This window comes from Saccoglossus kowalevskii, chromosome 11 (assembly GCF_978046115.1).
Source record: "Saccoglossus kowalevskii chromosome 11, keSacKowa6.1, whole genome shotgun sequence".
Lineage (NCBI taxonomy): Eukaryota > Metazoa > Hemichordata > Enteropneusta > Harrimaniidae > Saccoglossus > Saccoglossus kowalevskii.
In genome coordinates this window covers 17,229,369-17,248,229 of record NC_140651.1, presented here as the reverse complement: position 1 = coordinate 17,248,229, position 18,861 = coordinate 17,229,369, and the positions used below count along the sequence as shown (strand labels likewise).

General features: G+C 34.6%; 1 protein-coding gene across 1 annotated transcript; it reads right to left on the bottom strand.

The window, feature by feature from the left end:
• Positions 1–10,556: 10,556 nt before the first annotated feature.
• LOC102803536 (adenosine 5'-monophosphoramidase HINT1-like) lies at positions 10,557–18,402 on the bottom strand. The gene is made up of 5 exons (XM_085504954.1): positions 18,298–18,402; positions 17,045–17,209; positions 15,781–15,885; positions 12,564–12,636; positions 10,557–11,726 (listed from the first exon to the last, which is right to left on the bottom strand). The coding sequence occupies exons 1-5, from the start codon at positions 18,400–18,402 to the stop codon at positions 11,635–11,637; spliced, it is 540 nt and encodes a 179-aa protein (XP_085361080.1). The 3' UTR covers positions 10,557–11,634.
• Positions 18,403–18,861: the final 459 nt, after the last annotated feature.

Here is an 18,861-nt window from a genome sequence, read left to right as displayed (position 1 = left end):
TATATTTTCGTGTTGTTCATATTACTATACTCGAATTACAGTATCAGAACTAAAGTTTATGACATTCAATTGTGACATTTAATATCATACATAAATTGTTAGGGGGAGAAACGGAAGGGGTATCACGCCATCACACGATCGTCTGAGTTGTTCTTTCGTTCTGTTTGTTTGTTTTTACTTCTCTGTACACGTCCTTGTAATCTGCCATTAAACTACGTCTGCACAACACAGCATTGGTTTGTCTCAATTGCCGATGGGGATATTTCTCTCTTTCTCTCACTGGTGACCATAGTGATAATGATGTAAACATAAAGAGAATAAACTCATCAGTTTCATTGGCTTTGTGCCAATAAGGTCACATTACATCATGTTATTATTACATTTTTATAATGCTTTACCTTCACACTCTATTTCCCGCCATACAGATTTGATTTTAACTACATGCCAATATTATCTGATGACTTGTGTAAGTTATTTGTTAAGATCATTCGTGACATGTTTGGGGATGACTGGTAAGATTTACTTCATATTCTTGTTTTTCTTCATAAAATTAATATATTATAGTAATTATATAGTCATAGTTGCTCTAAGACAATCTACAATAAGTTGAGATTAGAATAAAGTTGGTGTAAATATTATTATTACTTTCTTTTTAGTTTTGATCATGAGAAATTGGTAAGATTCACGCTATCCGTGCGTAAGAATTATCATAAAGTGCCGTATCATAACTGGTGGCATGCGTTTAATGTCGCGCACTGTATGTACCGAATGTTAGATCATGAACAGGAAATATTCACCGAGTTAGAGGTAAGATATCAACTTTCTTACCATAGAGGGCACTGTCAGCCTGTCCCGCATTTGTTACGTCGGGGATGGGGTGAATCCCGCTTCGGACACGTTCGGCCTAGTTCGAGTCAAACACTTCGGTATTCGCGATTCATGCTTCCGATCGATTCGGCACACTTTAATAAAAATTACCATTTTTTATGATAATGAGCTCGCCATATTAGATTCTTTGTTATTATTGCCGTCTGCACAAGTGGATGCCGTCGCGGGAAATTCACAATGTCAAAACGTTTACAGCAGCAAACAAAGGACTGTAGTAACCGGATGCAAAAGATATCAAAGTTTTTTAAGAGATCAGAAGATTATGCCACAGATGAACAGAAAAAATCTCTGTCGCTTGTCAAGTTGTTTGAAAAGACTATGATGGTTAATTTTGGGAAAAGTGGCAAAAGTTGGTACACAAATACTTTAATAACGCAGTGTACTGCATCTACTCAATATATGTTGGGGGAGGGCGGTATATACTTGGACATATGATTTAAAGATTCTCTTCACCAATGACATCAAAGAGTTTTAGCCATCTATGTTTTCCCATACAATGTGCCATATTTTCATCGTGGTCTAGTTATTAAAGCCGTTATGACAAGTCTCTGATGCACAATAATTTGCGTAATTCACTGGTGCCTTTTTGATGCAACAGAAAATCCTAGTGATATAGTGATCTAGAAAAACATGACATGTCAGTCTGATAAATTTGATAAAATGAAATTCACATTTTATAAACAAAGTACATGTATGTGTAAAATAAGCGAAATCAGGGACTTGTGTGATTGTGCCTTCAAGTCACCTATAGATTATGTCGCATACAATTTTTCTTTTTTCTTAAAGACCGATCTTCCCAGCAAGCTGGATGGCTCATTATGATTTTGTTGCTTTTCATTTTTACTCATGATTTCCATAAAATGAGCACTGTTACAAAGCACACTGAATATTAGGTGGGAGAGAGGGCAAAAAGATAGGAGATACAATTTTGGATCTATAATCAAAATTTTCTTGTATACAAATCACTTAACAACTGACATTAAGGAGTTTCAGCCATCTATCATTCTATGGTTTTTAATGCCATCTCCATCATGGTCTAGTTTTCTTATATCTACTTATTTCATACATATATACTCTGCAGCTTTATAAGATTGTGTCAACACCATTTGTGTTTTTCAGAGACAAGCGCTGATTATAGCTTGTATATGCCATGATTTAGATCACCGTGGTTACACCAACCAGTTCATGGTGAAATATGAGACGGCACTAGCGTCATTGTATTCGACATCTGTTATGGAACAACATCATTTCAACCAAACTGTCACTATACTACAACAAGATGGACACAATATATTTGATCATCTCACTTCAGATGTTTATAAACAGGTGAGGTTTAAATGTTACTGGCAGCAAGATTAATATCATGGCCAGTCTGTGTGTTTTTATCGTTCAAGTCAGACTTTTGAACAGCAAGTTTTTCCAATGTTAAATTCATATATCCATCCATCATACATGGTTATACAGCTCATCTAATTGATTCAATTGTCAGTATCATTAGGTAACTTTTCAATCATCCGAGATTGACGCCATTTAGTGTTGTACAGTGCACCTTTACGGCATTACATGAAATACTGTGAAAAAACGTCATGCTGTATTTTGCATGCCTGTTACAGTGAACAGAATTGCCAACTCTTTCTTTTATCCAACTCACAATAATCTGTTGACAATAAACAAAATTATTTTTTTTCTCAGGTCACTTGCAAATTGCTGATAATTATGCAAATTATTATGCAAATCATTTTCAGAGCCCTTCTTTAAATGAAGCTACCATGCATATTAATTACCTCATTTGCATATTAGTTACCATGTTTCTCTGTGATCTTTGTTCCAGGTATTAGGGTACATACGTCACTATATACTGGCAACAGATCTGGCACAGTTCTTTTCAAACCATAAGCAAGTCACTCGATTCTGTGCTGATCAAACATTTAACATTGAGAACACCTATCATAGGTAAGAAGACATCGCCCGCTGATGTCTATGCAATTTGATGGAGGCTTTTAGCAGGTTGTATGTTAATTGGGAATATAAATTGTAATTATACAAATTAGCGCATATGTGTGACTGTTTTTTGAAATTTATAATATAAAAGTGACACTTTCATATCATAAATTCCAAAAACGTTAAAAGATCTTCATCATTTTTGTTGTTGTTGAATGTTTCCAATTGTACACAAACTCTTGATGCAAAGCAATTCCCATCATGTTTTCCTACATGATTTTACCTGAGGTTAAGTCTTGTTTTTATCAATCAGAATGATGTGTCATACTGAATTTCCCAAATTTACCCTGACCCCCCCCCCCCATCAAAAATTATTAATTAGTCCCCGTTCGGACGTTTTGACCTCTGTGTGTCCGTGCGTGCGTGCATCTGTGTGTGCGGTCGGACCTGTATCTTAGAAAAGGCCAGGACCAATCACAATCAAACTTCACGCATACATCATACATGATATTATACATCTGCACGTCAATTTGTTTCAAGATCTGATTCAAGATGGCCAAATGGCAGCCATTTTTGTGCTAAAAATCGTCAAAATCAAGCATTTCTCGGCTGTTTACAGATGGATTTTGTTCAAACTTGGTATATACGTTAGACATTATAGGACCGCACATAATTTTGTTTTACGATCTGATTCAAGATGGTCAAATAGTGGCCATTTTTGTGCTAAAAATCGTCAAAATCAAGCATTTCTCGGCTGTTTACAGATGGATTTTGTTCAAACTTGGTATATACATTAGACATTATGGGACCTTGATGCAAATAATTTTGTTTTTCAGATAAGATTCAAAATGGCTGACTGGCGGCCATTTTGTATTAATGAATGTGGTTCTCGTGCCATATCTCTGACTTGCTTTCACTGATTATGTTCAAATTTTAAAAATTCATTATACATCATGTCATAGATAGACAGATATATTGGTTTGACGATTCTATTCAAAATGGCCGAATAGTGGTCATTTTTGTGCTAAACAATCATCAAATATCAAGCATTTCTGGCATTTATAGATGGATTTCGTGCAAACTTGGTACATACATTAGACATTACGGATTCCTGATGCACGTCATTTTATTTTTCAGATTGAATTCAAAATGGCTGACTGGTGGCCATTTTGTTTTAATGATTGGGCTTCTAGAGCCATATCTCGTAAATGCTTTTTATGATTATATTCAAATTTGATATATTCGTTATACATCATGTTTACCGGTATATATATACATGTATTCAAAATGGCCGATTTTGAATGCTGTTCAAAAGCAATATCTCTCAATATGGACAGCTACTTGTTAAAATTGTTATTGTAGGAATAAGTTGCAAGCCATCATGATGTCAGCATGTGATCTAAGTGCCTGTGCCAAGACATGGCCTGTACAGAAAAAAACTGTAGAAATCATATACGAAGAATTTTATGCACAGGTAAATTACTGTTGAAGTATTAATTATTCCTGGTTTTTAATTTTGCCGATTGCAAAATTGCAACTAGCATGGTTTCTATTATTAAAAGAATGTAATGATTTGTTTTTGCATTTGATCCTAATCTTATTAGTATTTAAACGCTGTTGGATATTTCTCATTTCTGTCAGTACTTGCTCCCAAATACCTACTGTGTTTAATTGCAGGGTGATTTAGAAAAGAAGAAGGGTGGAGTGCCGCTGCCAATGATGGACCGTGATAACGCACACAATCTGCCAAAAGAACAGGTAACAATTGAATTGCTTGCAGTAACTGGTACTAAAATGAAACAAACTTCAAATATTTTTTTTCGCAAATCTATTCTTATTCAGAGGAATTCACCCAGCAGTGAAGAGCCTGACCAAGATGGGTGGTAATAGTTTAAATGTTTTAAATCAGTAAATTTCATTTCAGGTAAATTTCCTCAGGATATTCTGTGAACCACTGTATGGAACCCTTGCAGTCATATTTCCACATCTGTCGCCATTACTGGAAAACACTAAGTAAGTATTAAAACAAGCACCAGGGGTTTCCCTAACTTTCAAAGTAGGAGGCTAAATTAAAATAGTATGAGGCTCCCAACGGCTGCGTAGCTTCGCAATGCAATGCGAGCAAGTTGCTTTCGGGGGGCAGGAGTGGAGTGCCCCTCACTAGACCGAAGACTTTTAGAAAGTTAAAGACACATTTGGTGGCAGGTTTGAATATATTTTTGTTCATGTTGCATGTGGGCATGTGGTTTAAATAAAGACCAAAATTGTAATTTGTTTATTGTGAAAGATTTTATTTGTGATCGTTTTATTTATACATTTTATTCCCGTCTTGTTTCCCTGTGCGATCCTATGTTTTGGGCGCCATTTTTCCAATCAACCATGTTTCAACAGGTGTGACCTATGACCTGCAATTGAAATCTGCAACAGTAGACTGCCCTGCAAGATCATGTAGACGGCAAATAAGCCGGCAACCGGCTTCTAACGAAAACCCTGAAGCACTCTTCTCAGTATTTACTAGTGATTCTTAGGAAAAATAAAATAGTGTTTCTGATAACATTGTAAACAAAAATAGGGTTTGAAGTTTGGAGCATGGAAGGACAGGAGAGAGAATTGTATTGTTCTCCCATGTTCCATGATCGCTTGATTTATTTACCCATAATGCTATTACATCAAGCTTGGAAGCAGTTGAAGTTTCAAATCAAATCACAAATCCATGGGAAATAATATTTTATCTCTTAACAAGTTTCAATGATCCTACCAGGGTCCAAGCACCATATTTCACAATGCGTATTTAAATGCAAGTTTGTCATGAAAATATTGTGCAAAAAACACGGTTTTTTTTTCAACATCATACATCAGTGTACATGTAATCGACTGAGCTTATCTGAAAGTGTCGGTTACAAAGCCCCACTTAGACCTTTCAATGTACGTTCAATGTACAGTAAGTTGCAATCTTGTGTGATTTCATCTGGTGGTCTCACTGAATATTTTAAATGCACTATCGGGACACGTCAAGGTTGTATGCTTAGCCCTATATTATTTACTATTTTTATCAATGATCTCGTTTCATACACTAGTACTGTTGGATGTGAGGGTGTTTGCATTGACAACGATCTTCACAACCTTAATATCTTGATGTACGCGGATGACGTAGCCGTGGGTTCTGATATGCCAATACATACTCAACGACAAATAAATAAAGTACACAATTTTTTTTCTCACTGGGGTCTAACTCTAAACCTAAACAAAACACAGATAATTGTTTTTCGCTGGGATGGTTATCTAAAACAAGGTGAAAAATGGTTCTATCGCGATCATGAAATTAAAATCGTCCCTCAGTACAAGTATCTTGGTGTATTATTTTCCTCCAGATTAAGTTGGAATCCGACCAAATTAAACCAATCAGCACAGGGTAAAAAAGCAATGTTTCAACTTAAAGTATTGATTCGAAAACTTGGTGGTATGACCACATCTGATTCATTAAAATTATTTGATTCCATCATTGTGCCAATCTTATTATATGGTAGTGAAATCTGGGGTTACGGGAACGCTCCTCAAATTGAACAAGTTCATAATCAATTTTGTAAATTTCTACTCGGTGTGAGTAATAACTCAAGCGATTTATCAGCTGTTGGCGAATGTGGTCGTTTTCCTCTCTATGTTATTTACTTTAAAAGATGCATTAGCTACTGGCTGAGATTATTACAAATGGACGGTAATAGATATCCTCATAAATGTTATTTAATGTTAAAAAGATTATCCGACCAACGTGTTATAACGTCGGTAAATTGGGCTTTTAATGTAAAAATTTTGCTATTTCGCTTTGGATTCGGTCATGTATGGCTGAACCAAGGTGTAGGCTCGAAAAGTGTGTTTCTTTCACAGTTCACACAAAGAATTAAAGATTGTGCGCAACAAGTATGGCACGACGACACTGCTTCTTCCCCCAAACTCCGTTCCTATCTCGATTTTAAGTCGTCACTTGAGCAAGAAAAATATTTGTCTTGCATCCATGTTTTCAAATTCAGAGCTGCATTGTCAAGGTTACGTTGTTCTTCTCACAATTTGCGTATTGAAAAGGGAAGACATGAAAATGTCCCCCTCGATAATAGATTGTGTGAATACTGTGTTGAACGAAATCAACTTTATGTTGAAGACGAATATCATTTTATAGCTATTTGCCATCGTTATCAACGTATTAGAGCAGAATTTTTGCCTGTATGGTTCCGCACCAACCCCACTTACAACAAATTTATCTCGCTCATGAGTTCAAGAAACGATGTAATTTTCAATCAGTTAGCGAGTTATGTTTATTTCGCCATGAAAAGCAGAACTTAAATGATTTTTTGTTTTCTCTATTGTTACAATTGTTAAGTGAAACTGTATTTGCTCTTTGGGCCAATGGCCTTTTTGCTTTGTAATAAATATACTAAATGAAAATATACCAAATGAAAAAAAACTTAGACCTTTCAAATACTTCTGGAGATAACAGAATATGAATTTGTTCATTTTCAAAATGAAACAATTTTACTACATGAACAGAGCAGTCTATGGTCTACTGGCTCTCAAAAACAACTAACATGTCTTTTGTTTCCATAACCTATGATGTCATGTGGACTGTTCTGCGCATGTATTTTATATATTTTTTTATGCGCGTACCAAGTTGCAGTCGAGATTTGTTTTCAGTCACAAAAATCGCGAGTCCAACCTGTGTTGTTGAGTAAAATATTGTAGAAGTGATTCTGGGTTGAAAGGAAAAATAGACAATGGCGATAAGACTTGTAACAAAAGATATAAATTGGATTAAAACTTGTCCTCTCTCCTGTCCTACCTTCCATGCTTGGAGTAACTTTTTATTTTATTTATTTTCTTTTTTTAATACTGGTGTATACTCAGTGATTTTATAATAAAAATAAAAATAAATAAAATAAAATGAAATGTATTCGTCAACATATTGGTTTGAAGAATTTTGTTTAGCGTGCAGCTTGGAACAAGGAAGTGAGCGCCCTCTAGTGGCCACTTTCAGTTCAGTCATTTAAAAAAAAAAAAAAAAAAAAAGTTGCATAATCTTGGCATGGTCATCTCACTAAAAACACACTATTTATGAATCCTGAAATACACAATGAGACTTATTGCAGTTAGTCTGTACTACTGTCTGCCTATGTATTAATGAACGTCGTACATGCATGTTTATTCAATTGATATCCCAGCTCATCAATTTCAATGAAACTTGGTGTGCTCTGGAATAATATGTACCAGACCATAACTCTGGAACCTATAAAGACATTATTTAGTAGCTTTTTAATTCTTTGCATGCCATCATACTCGCCAATATTTTTTTATCCTTGGGGTGGACATCTGGGTATTTTCACTGCTTGGCAATCCTCACGGTGAAAACAAAGGTCAAAAACTCTCAGAAAACGATACTTTGGGATGGTTTTTGAGACTCCCCTGAACAGTGTAACAAGATTACCCCTGCGTGTGTAGCATATATAAATTTGGTTGTTCAGGATTACTTCAAGGTTGAGTTTGTGTTTTCTTGAATTTAGCTATTTTCACCAGCTCTTCGACCGGCAGTCCACAGCAGCTCGCACAGAGCCCTTGAAAATACATAGTACAGTGGTGCGCCTCTTAGCAACATAGAACGTCTTGTGACATAGCTCCGACGTATCTTTCAATAATTTCTTTTGTTTATTTTGAACCAAATTACAACTTTGCTATTGACTACAGGCTTTGAACAAAATTTTGTAAAATTATGAAATTAATTAATAAAATTTGTGAATATGACAATGTCAAGCTTCAATGTCTATCTTTATACAATTCAATACAGTTGTACTTGCAATGGATTTATATAACTACAACTTTTATCCAATAAAGGGACAATATTATTTCCAACTTTGCCCCAAAATAACAAACATATAGATGTGTTAGGTCATTGCGTACTGTACCATGATGGAATGGAACATGGTTGCCCTTAAGGGACGGTGGCTGGTCATCAGTTTTTGACATGGGTCCATTAGGCATGTACAAAATTTGTAAAATACATTATTTGTAAAGGTGAAATTTGAACTAGTGCAACAGCAAACTGTTGTTGAATCATTGATTGGCAAAGTCATAGTAACATCGTCTTGTGTTCCTTCAAGTAAATTTGGTACTGAGCTACTAGACAGTCACATTAAATAATAAGTTTGTTAACATGAATGTCAAAAATGTCTTTGATTATGCCCAAGGGAATAAACACTTTTTGTATTCATAATGTTATACCTGTTGCAAGACTTCTGAGAAACAGCAATGGAAATCTATTAAGCTAGTGTAAAATATCCTTCTCTCAACATGATATATTAAAATAAACAATATTTAAAAAATGCGAACAACTTTTACAGCTTATTAAGAACTAGAACTCATTAAAAAAAAAAAAATGATTTTGTCGGAGAAAAATCTTTCTTTTTGACATTTATTGTTATAAGTAATAATATAATCTAGTGAATTATTTTTCTGATCATTATTTGTTTTTTTTCTTTCCACAGAGATAATATACACAAATGGGATAATCTAGCACATGGTAGACCCACTACAATGTGGGAAGTAGAGACATCTAGAATTGAAAAGGATTGATTACATTCAGTATAACGGCATGATACAATATCACCATAAAATATTTTATCAAGTTTTAGACTGCATTTATTTATTTTTATGTATGAATATTTTTATTGCACTTGTAATGTTGTTGAATGTTTATGAGAATAAATTGGTGGACTTATCTTTCAGGCTGGAATAATGCTATCAAGACTTGTACAAAATTACACTTGTTATGTAGTGATGTTACCTAACTTGCCTGTTACCACTTACAAGATACCCTTTTTCCGGCCATGGTGCGTCTTTCACAATTAAGCATCGATCGATGTGTCTTTTCATTTTTAGTGTGCACTGTTATCGTCGCTTAGGACTCAAGTTCCCTTTCAAAGAGGCATAGTGAGCATGCATATTTTTGCTGGTTTAAAATTTAAATTTTTCGTAATTTTGAAGAGAATGCATAACAGAACTGATTAGATCAACTTACATCTCTTCATTATTTACAAGTTTAACAACAGGACTCATTAGCATGTCAAACACTTCTTAGCGGTAATGGTGATGGCGGCTATTGTTCGAGTTTTCTTTCTCATTCATGCCGAATATTCACTCCCAAAAATTTGATATTAAAAATGAAAATATAACAAACATTGCCAGAACCAAAAATGTATTCAATTACAAAACCTTTGTAACCATAGTTTTATTTATTTGCATATTCCTTCAGACGATCCAGAATGTTCTTATGTAGTATTCACATTGAGAAATTAAGTATTCAACCACCAGGGGTTTTACTAAACCGGAGAACAGGGGCGCAGCACCCTGATACTATCGACTGGCGCCCTCTTACCGAATTGCCGATTAAACTTCCAAGTCATAAATGTATTTCTTGAGCCACGCACTTCTGTGCTGCCGTACAACATGAAATCTTTCTCAAATATATTTTTCCCCCATGAAAACTTCCCAGCAACACCAGCTGACAATGTGTCTGGACACCAAATACACTAAAATTACTCCAAAAATATTTCAATGGCGATAAATACACAGGTTAAAATGGTGCAGAAACCTTCTGATATGGCATTTCCAGGTCGATCTGCCTGTGTGTGCTCCCTCTCTTGTTCATTTTTTTCTAGAAAAAAAAACCTGAACCACCTTGCAAATAACATCATATAGTCCCAGATTTATTTATTGTTCAACTTACAAATTCAAGAACAAATGCCCATTACCATGATAAGTTGCAAGTCCATTAGTGTTGAAATACTAAATACTATGCACATATACTTTTTTTAGATAAAGAAACATTGTTGGATGCTCCTCACAAAACATTTCTCATATGCATAAATATTTACTCAGTTTTCAGTAATTGTATCGCCATGGAGATAAAAAGTCTCTCAGATGCTTTATACTGGTACAGTGCATTCCCTTTTCTAAAAATTTCTAGCAAAGTAGTCAATGAAACGATGACTGGCTAAGTGTATTTCAGTTATCATGCTGTACCATGTTTAGCATGCATTCAATATGTGATGTAATGTGTTGGACAACAATCATCTCTTTAAACTTTTCACCACCAGACTTTCTTACCCAAATTTGTCTTCACTTTTTTCTTATATTCTTCAATACTTCGAAAAATAAACCCTAAATTTGGAGCCAACAGACAAAATTTTAGTAAATTTACAGTTTTTAATTAAAAATTTAGGCTACTTTTGTCCCAATCTTCTGATGGAAAGTGCAGACTATAAACTGGACTATTTTGTGAATTTGAATGAAAAGAGGGAACTGGTGGTGAAAAGGTTAACCCTATTTCATCCCCCCTCCCCCACAGTACGATTACAATGCATCTTCCATTATTTCAATTAAAATGAAAAACTAATAGCAACCCACACCTACTGTTTCAACTTTTCTCTTTTCTCATCTAACTTACAACTGTTGCTGGTACTATCAGTGCACATACTCTGCATATCCATTTACACTGCCCTCTCAGCTGCACTACCACTGAGGGTAAAACAGTAACCATGGTGGTTAATCTATAACTGTAATGAAAGCCCAGGGTTATCCGTCTTAAAAACGCATACAACGATTGATTGCTTTGTAGTATAGTTTTGTTTCCCACGTGACTGAGTTGAAAAAAACAGGATATAGTAACTAAGAAATTATATAAACCCTGATCAACTTTCCCTGAATCGAAAAGGTTTTATGGACATACATAGCATGCTTGATTCTGATTGGTTGTTAAGTTATCTAACCAGGTGGCCATCCCATTTGTCTTCCTCCCATCACATGGATATGCAAATGATATACTGACTGTGCACCATCTGGGCCATCATTGATGACTGCAGAAAATACAGAAAAAATTTAAAGTTAGAGGTGATTATAAGATGCACATTGTTTTTCACATTGCAAGACGAGCTGAACTGAGCAATCACAACACAATTGCAAGGTACCCCGATAACTCAACATACACACGTCTGTTAAATAATAAACAATCACTAGATAAAATTAACATAACCTAATAATATGAATCACCATCAGTGTATTTGTACTTTCATATTTAAAAATGATCATGGTCACGTTTTTTTTTTTTTTGTTTCTTTAATAATTCAACGGCTTTTTTCAATTTACAGACTTACATCATTGACCTCAAAATATAACTTTTTAACATAATATGCTGATGTCAATTTCTCCCATTTATATCGGCTATCCATGAAGGCTTGCAGCAGGCAATGCATTAAATTTATTGCCATAGAGAATGTACTTTTATTCAGTTGAATGCAAACAAAAAGGGTTAATATGCGAAACACTGTTTTTTTGAGGTAAATATTACTTCACAAAACAAATATTGTTGGCTTATATATTTAATTGTGATGAGCTATAGAAAGCATATGCGTACATTATCATAGTCCATTGTGGGATCCCAGTTGGATTTTTAAAAGCAAGGGTATAAAAAGTTAATGTGACACCTCTAAATTCATAATAAAAAAATAGGTCATCAACCAAATTATTGCATTAGGATTAGGTATCCCATCGAAATGCCTTCATGGTAAAAAGTAATCATGAAACTACGTTTAAATAACGCTTTGTTTATATTGTCTGCCATAATAACCTCATGCAATATGCGGAATACCACTGGTGTATCTGGACCCCATCAATATCAGTTCCATTCAACTTACCGACTCTATATCCATTGTCCAGACCTTCTTTCACTGCAGTTTTCCTTGCAACATTCAACATGTGACCCAACAACTAAACAGAATATAAGAATGAAAAAATAGTAAAAAAATACAAGTATGCATTTTTTTTTTTGAACTTTGAGAAACTACATGCGTTCATTAATTCTCTTGACTGAATCAGTGTGATAAAGCCAAAGTAAAAAACAATTTTATACAAACCAGTATTGAGTAATTTGCTCATAGTGATACGTTTTTGAAATTAAGTTTTTGAAATCTAAACTGTACATGAATAATAATTTGCAGACCATTCCCCCAAAGATTCTAGTATTTTTCACACACTGAAAGCGAGCACATCTGAAATGAATAATGCTATCAAATGAAACAATGGAATCAAGGGGTGAATTATATCAAAAATATTATCTGCTCGAAATCTCAACATACATACATGTACAGGCTTAATCACAGTGTACACCTATGTGAAATTATATGCAGTTAAAGTGAACACCATGCAAAGTATATAACAATAGAGTGATAATATAGACGGATATAAAGTAGAGGTCGATGCAATCCTGTATTGCCTGAATGCATGCTATTCGTGTGATTACCTTTTTTTTTATTATACATCTTTTCTAGCTTATAGGTACTGTAAAAGGTTTAATTATTCACTGGGTTTTAATTTTGCTTATTTTGCCGACTGCTAAATTAAAACCCAGTGAATATGTAAAATTGAGCATAGAACACATTATCTAAATGATAAAACCGTTAATTTAAAACCCACTGAATATGCCTGAAATGGTAAATCAGCGAAATTTAAACACTGTGAAAATTAGTCATTTTACAGCATGTGAGATATAACACAGCCTGAAATGTTGGCGTAAACTATTCCTGTCTACATGACCATTTATGTTCAGTTACATGCTCTATTTCAGTCATGTAAATTGTTGCTGTTTCCAATGTAAACAAAGAAAAGTGTTACAACATGCATACATATCAGGGATTTTTTTAAACAAGGGAACAGGGGTGCAGCGCCCTCATGCCATGGCTGTATGCCCTTACCCTGGGTAGCAGATCCTCTGGCAACCATCAAATTCTGATTGACCAGGGATCCCATGTGGCAACAGTCTACAACTGTGACCTGTCTGACAGTAATTTTGGCCACAAGGAAACCATGGAATGCTCCATTTTAACTTAGAATTATCAAAAACTCCACACCCTGGTAGAGAGAACCCTATCTCCCCCACTTGGTGGCGCCGCTGAATTGCAGTGCTCCCTTATGCAGTTTTTTTCGAGAAAAAACCCTGAATATGATTATTTCCCAAATAAAAGATTCAAACACATTTGTAACATTTTCGAAGACGTCTATACAGTATTTATGTTTAGCAAGATTATATGAATATTCCACGTTTACCACCTAATTGAAAAGTGCAATTTGAAAATTATGTAGCTAAATATTTTAATGTACTGTAAAATACTTTATTTTAGCTGGAATTAATTTTCGCTGAAAAGACTTTTTGGCACTGACTTTTGACAAGTTGAATGTAAAATTTAGGAAAAAAGGTATGTTTGCTGGATTTTATTTTCCCTGAATCCTTCCTCCAGCAAAAATTAATTCCAAGCAAAAATAAAGTACTGTGGAATACTTTATTTTCGCTGGAATTAATTTTCGCTGAAAAGGCTTTTTGGGTGTTTTGTGTGGAATTTATTTTCACTGATTTTTGATGAGTTTAATGTAAAATATAGGAAAAAAAGTATATTCGCTGGATTTTATTTTCACGGAAACATCCCTTCAGCGAAAATAGCAAAAATAAATTCCAAGCGAAAATAAAGTATTCTACAGTATTTTACAGTAAACAAAATTCTGAGTCATGCTGAGTAAAATAAGATGACAAAGAAGCAAAGACCAAAGGCAACTATCATCCAACCCATGCATATAGGAACTGAGCTACAGATTACTCGTTACTGACAAAATTGATAAATTGTACATCTCATTATTACATATTTATCTTTAAAACCAAAACTTTGTCTTCTTTCACAAAATAAAAATACCGGTAATATTTTATACCATATCTTTCGAAAAATGTTAGCCAATGACCTGTAGCCAATGTGAAATAACTTCTATTTGCTCCAAATTTAATTCGATGTGTTTACAATGTGCAGTCTCACCCCATGCAATAACAGGACACTCACCATCTATATATATATATATATATATATATATATATATATATATATATATATATATATTAGCATTTAAGTGAAAATAGCTGTAATTATCAATTTTTTTTCTCAGATTGATAAAACATTTCCTGTGTCATTAGTGTCAATCATCGAAATGTGGACACTTGAAAGCATAGCATTGTACATTAAATCACTTGTGAGTGAAAAAAAATGGCCATAAGATTGTGTCCAGTTCTCAAGAGGGCGCCATCTGTTGAATACAATTTTGTCAAGCGAACCTCAAGGATTACCTTAGAAGATTACAACTTACTGGAGCCCGGGGCAAAATGTCAATTCGTTGTCATCTTGAGAGGCTAAGCCGCAGTCTGACGGCTTCTCACTGGTGCGTTTATTTGTTATTTTTCATAACAGTATCCGTCATGACCACGTGACTACTCGTGAAATGGTGACTACTCGACTCATAGATTCAACATCGCATTTTATCTGATATAAGCCTTGTGTAGGGCCACTTTGCCCATGTAATTGTGTCTAAAACAATATTTTTGTAAGATTTGGCCATTTTTATGTGGTTATATTTAAGCAAACAAATGTTCAATATCACAGCTATTATCTTTTTAAAGCGGGGAAGTCGTCACCTACGCATACGTCAGATGACCATAGCGTGTCATTGTTTACAAACAAGCGTCTACCCATGAGCCTTTAAATTTTTAGCGCGTGTTGTTATCGTCGCTTGGAACTCGTGTGCACATGTGACGACCCTCTCGCTTTAATAGAGTGCTGACATTCTTGTATAACTATGGGAAATACAGTTTAAAGGGACACCAAATACTTCATTAAATAAAAGGATACCAGTGGCAGAGAAGTAACACTTTACAGATCAAAGATTTTACCTCTGAATCATCATCATCCATCATCTCAAGCGCCGGAACCGGTTCCCGTGGAACAATCAGGAAATGTACTGGAGCTCTTGGGTTATTACTAAGAAAAGCCACACACTGGAAAAGTTTTGGGAATAGAAAGTGAGTTTGGAATTCCTCACCTGCGTGTCAGAGTCATCGGCATTGCTGATTCTAGGAATGGGAAGCTTGGGAATCACCAGAAAATGTTTTGGAGCTTGTGGATTCACATCCCAGAATGCTAGACACTGGAAAAATGGAATGTACTACGATAATGGAAACAAATATACGATACAGTGTATGATGTTCATACACAAGTTTATTCAAAAATGTAATTTGAATATAAGCCAAAATATTATTTTTAAAAATGTACATAATAGAAACTTAAAAAATTTACTTGTTTTAGTAGTTCAAGATAGAGGTGTAATACATGAATGTCAATGACAAAACAAATATGTAACCACTAAAATATTTTATTTAAAAATTTTGTTGACAGCCCAATTTCAGAACAACGTACAAATGTTATTAACTCGATTTTAAAGATACTTAACATAAAATTGGTTGAGAGACTTGTTTGATGATTATAATTCTATGAAAAAAAAAATTTTTAGTGTAGAAAGATCATGTTACTTTACTTTCTACCAAAATGTATCGCTAAAACAAGACCTTGGAGGTGATTCCCTCGATACATACCCCTGTAATAAAATGATCAATGATTTCACTACAATAGTGACCCTAATTGTTAAACATAATATACATTGTGTAATATCCAGACGTTAAAAGTTTTAGTTTTATTGCTGCTTGGCAGTTGTTATACCTTTGATTTGTATGATGTATTCTGCATGCTTGTGTTGAATAGAATCCAACATGGCAGAATTGCATGACTGAAAGCAATGTGTCGATTATTCATTGTTAGGGGCAGGCATTACGCAATGAAGCAAAGACATGTAATAAACTATTTTTAAATCTTAATATTTACAAATGGTACTGTACAATCTGTATCATTACAGAGGGGGATGCGGCTTCTATTAAAATGCTACAATGCAACAGAGATGCAGATTCTATTAGAGCATCTACACATATGAGAAATGGTGAATTTTTGATTCTCAATTGTTCAAAAGGATGGGTGTGGCTTCTATCAGGGATGCGGCTTCTAATACAGATTTTACGGTAGTTACACATTGTTTGAGCTTATGCAGTGATCTAGACTCGCATAATTTCTATTTTGCAGAATAGAGGGAGGCACAATCCTGCCTTGGAAAACCAATTGTCTCGTATGAATTTGAATGTTACTGATTTCAAATTCAAACAGTTGTGTTTATATTGGATGGCTATATTTACAAGAATAAATAAACACGCCTGTAGATTTAAATAAAATTTAAAAGTTACAAATCACTTCATACTGACCTGGTCATCTTCATGTATAATTGTAGCAGGTAAGGTTTTATCGATGATTTTACTGAATATTGTAGGTTCTCGGTCAGAGAACCGATTTCTCGTTTTAGCAGCGTCCACTGCCGCTTTGACTTCATCACTTTTGATACCACAGTCACTGTTGGACGTACTGAATACCTACAGATATAAATAAATTAATCTTAAATTTTTTTTTTCAAAAATGTAAGAGACTATGCATTTCTATTGTTATAATGTTGTTGTTGTTGGAACAGTAACCTCAAATTAATTTTAATTTGACAGAATATATTTACCGATTCCAACATAATGGGAAATTGTAAGATAGATAAGATTTTAGTAATACAGGGAATACTTTTATTGAATTCAGATGCAAATATAAAAGATTTTGAATGATTTGACCTATACAATGGGCATGATAACACACAACACCGCCCTTTATATCGTTTAGGAGGCTTGTACAGACAGTTTGGGTTGATTTAAAATTTTGCACCACTGAACATATTACTGCTCACATGTGCAATGCATTGTGGGAGATAACCTCCCATTATAGATATTGGAAAACTATTATCACCCTGGAAACCGTCTAAATTACTGTATTATTTTAGCTGGAATTAATTTTCACTGAAAAGACTTTTGGTGTTTTGTATGGAATTTATTTTCACTGATTTTTGACAAGTTGAATGTAAAATATAGGGAAAAAATTTATATTCGCTGAATTTTATTTTCACTGAGGTATTCCTTTAGTGAAAATTAGTTCCAAGCGAAAATAGTATTTTACAGTATATTGAAATTTTTCACAATATTAGGATTCATATTATTATTATTATTCATATCATTAATAATGTGAATTTTTCAACCAATGCCACCAAGCACAGTTTTCATAAGAAATAATCTAACAACAGAAATTAATAACCAGCGCAAATATGCTAGATCTTTTTTCATGACATTTGGAACTCGAGTGACCCCATTTGTTGGTGTACTGATGGCATAAACCCATGATAATAGAAGTATGATGAATATAACATATACTGTTTAATTTGCTTCGAACCTCCATAAGGGTTCACATTTATTCGACCAAGGACACATCCACCATGTACCGTCGTTAGCTTCTGGGTCCGATGGAAGTGTCTATCTAGTATCCCGTCCCTCGGCCAGTCAAAATCGAGGGGTTGTTTAGCGCTTTGTTTTAAATCGTGAAGTCAGTCTCTGTTTTCTATCCCTTGATTCATATCATATGAGAGTAATACCTTCGGCAAAATTAAATTTGTTTGCACTCCTGTGATTCCAGCACCAGCTGACCGTATATTCACGCGTCGACTGCATAATAGCAGCAGCCTTGCCGAGAGCGCCATGTTGTTTTTACCCAAGGTTCTTTGCGAGACACGAAAATTGTGAACCCAAAACATTGACCCCCGGCATTGACCCTCCGAGCCACAGAAAAACGGCTAATTGACCCCATGGCTATTACAAGCACAATCGTTAAAATAATGCAAAAAATACTAATTGAAATAGGAAATTAAGTTTATGAGTTAGCTAATTGAGTACGTAAACTGGTTAAAATATTAAACTATAGATACACATCTTAATCATTCAAGTTAGTGGAAAGGTAACATGGTACTTACCAGTTTCGTTGCCATGACTCCAAGAACCACGCCAACGAATAAAATAAATACTTTCTGCATCGTGATTTCACTCCGTCGTACAGTCTCGGATGACGTCGAACCAGAGGAACACATTTCAAGTTAACACACACCTAGACATGATGATGGTCGCAAATAATTGCATAAAACGGTTAAACATTGGCTTTATTT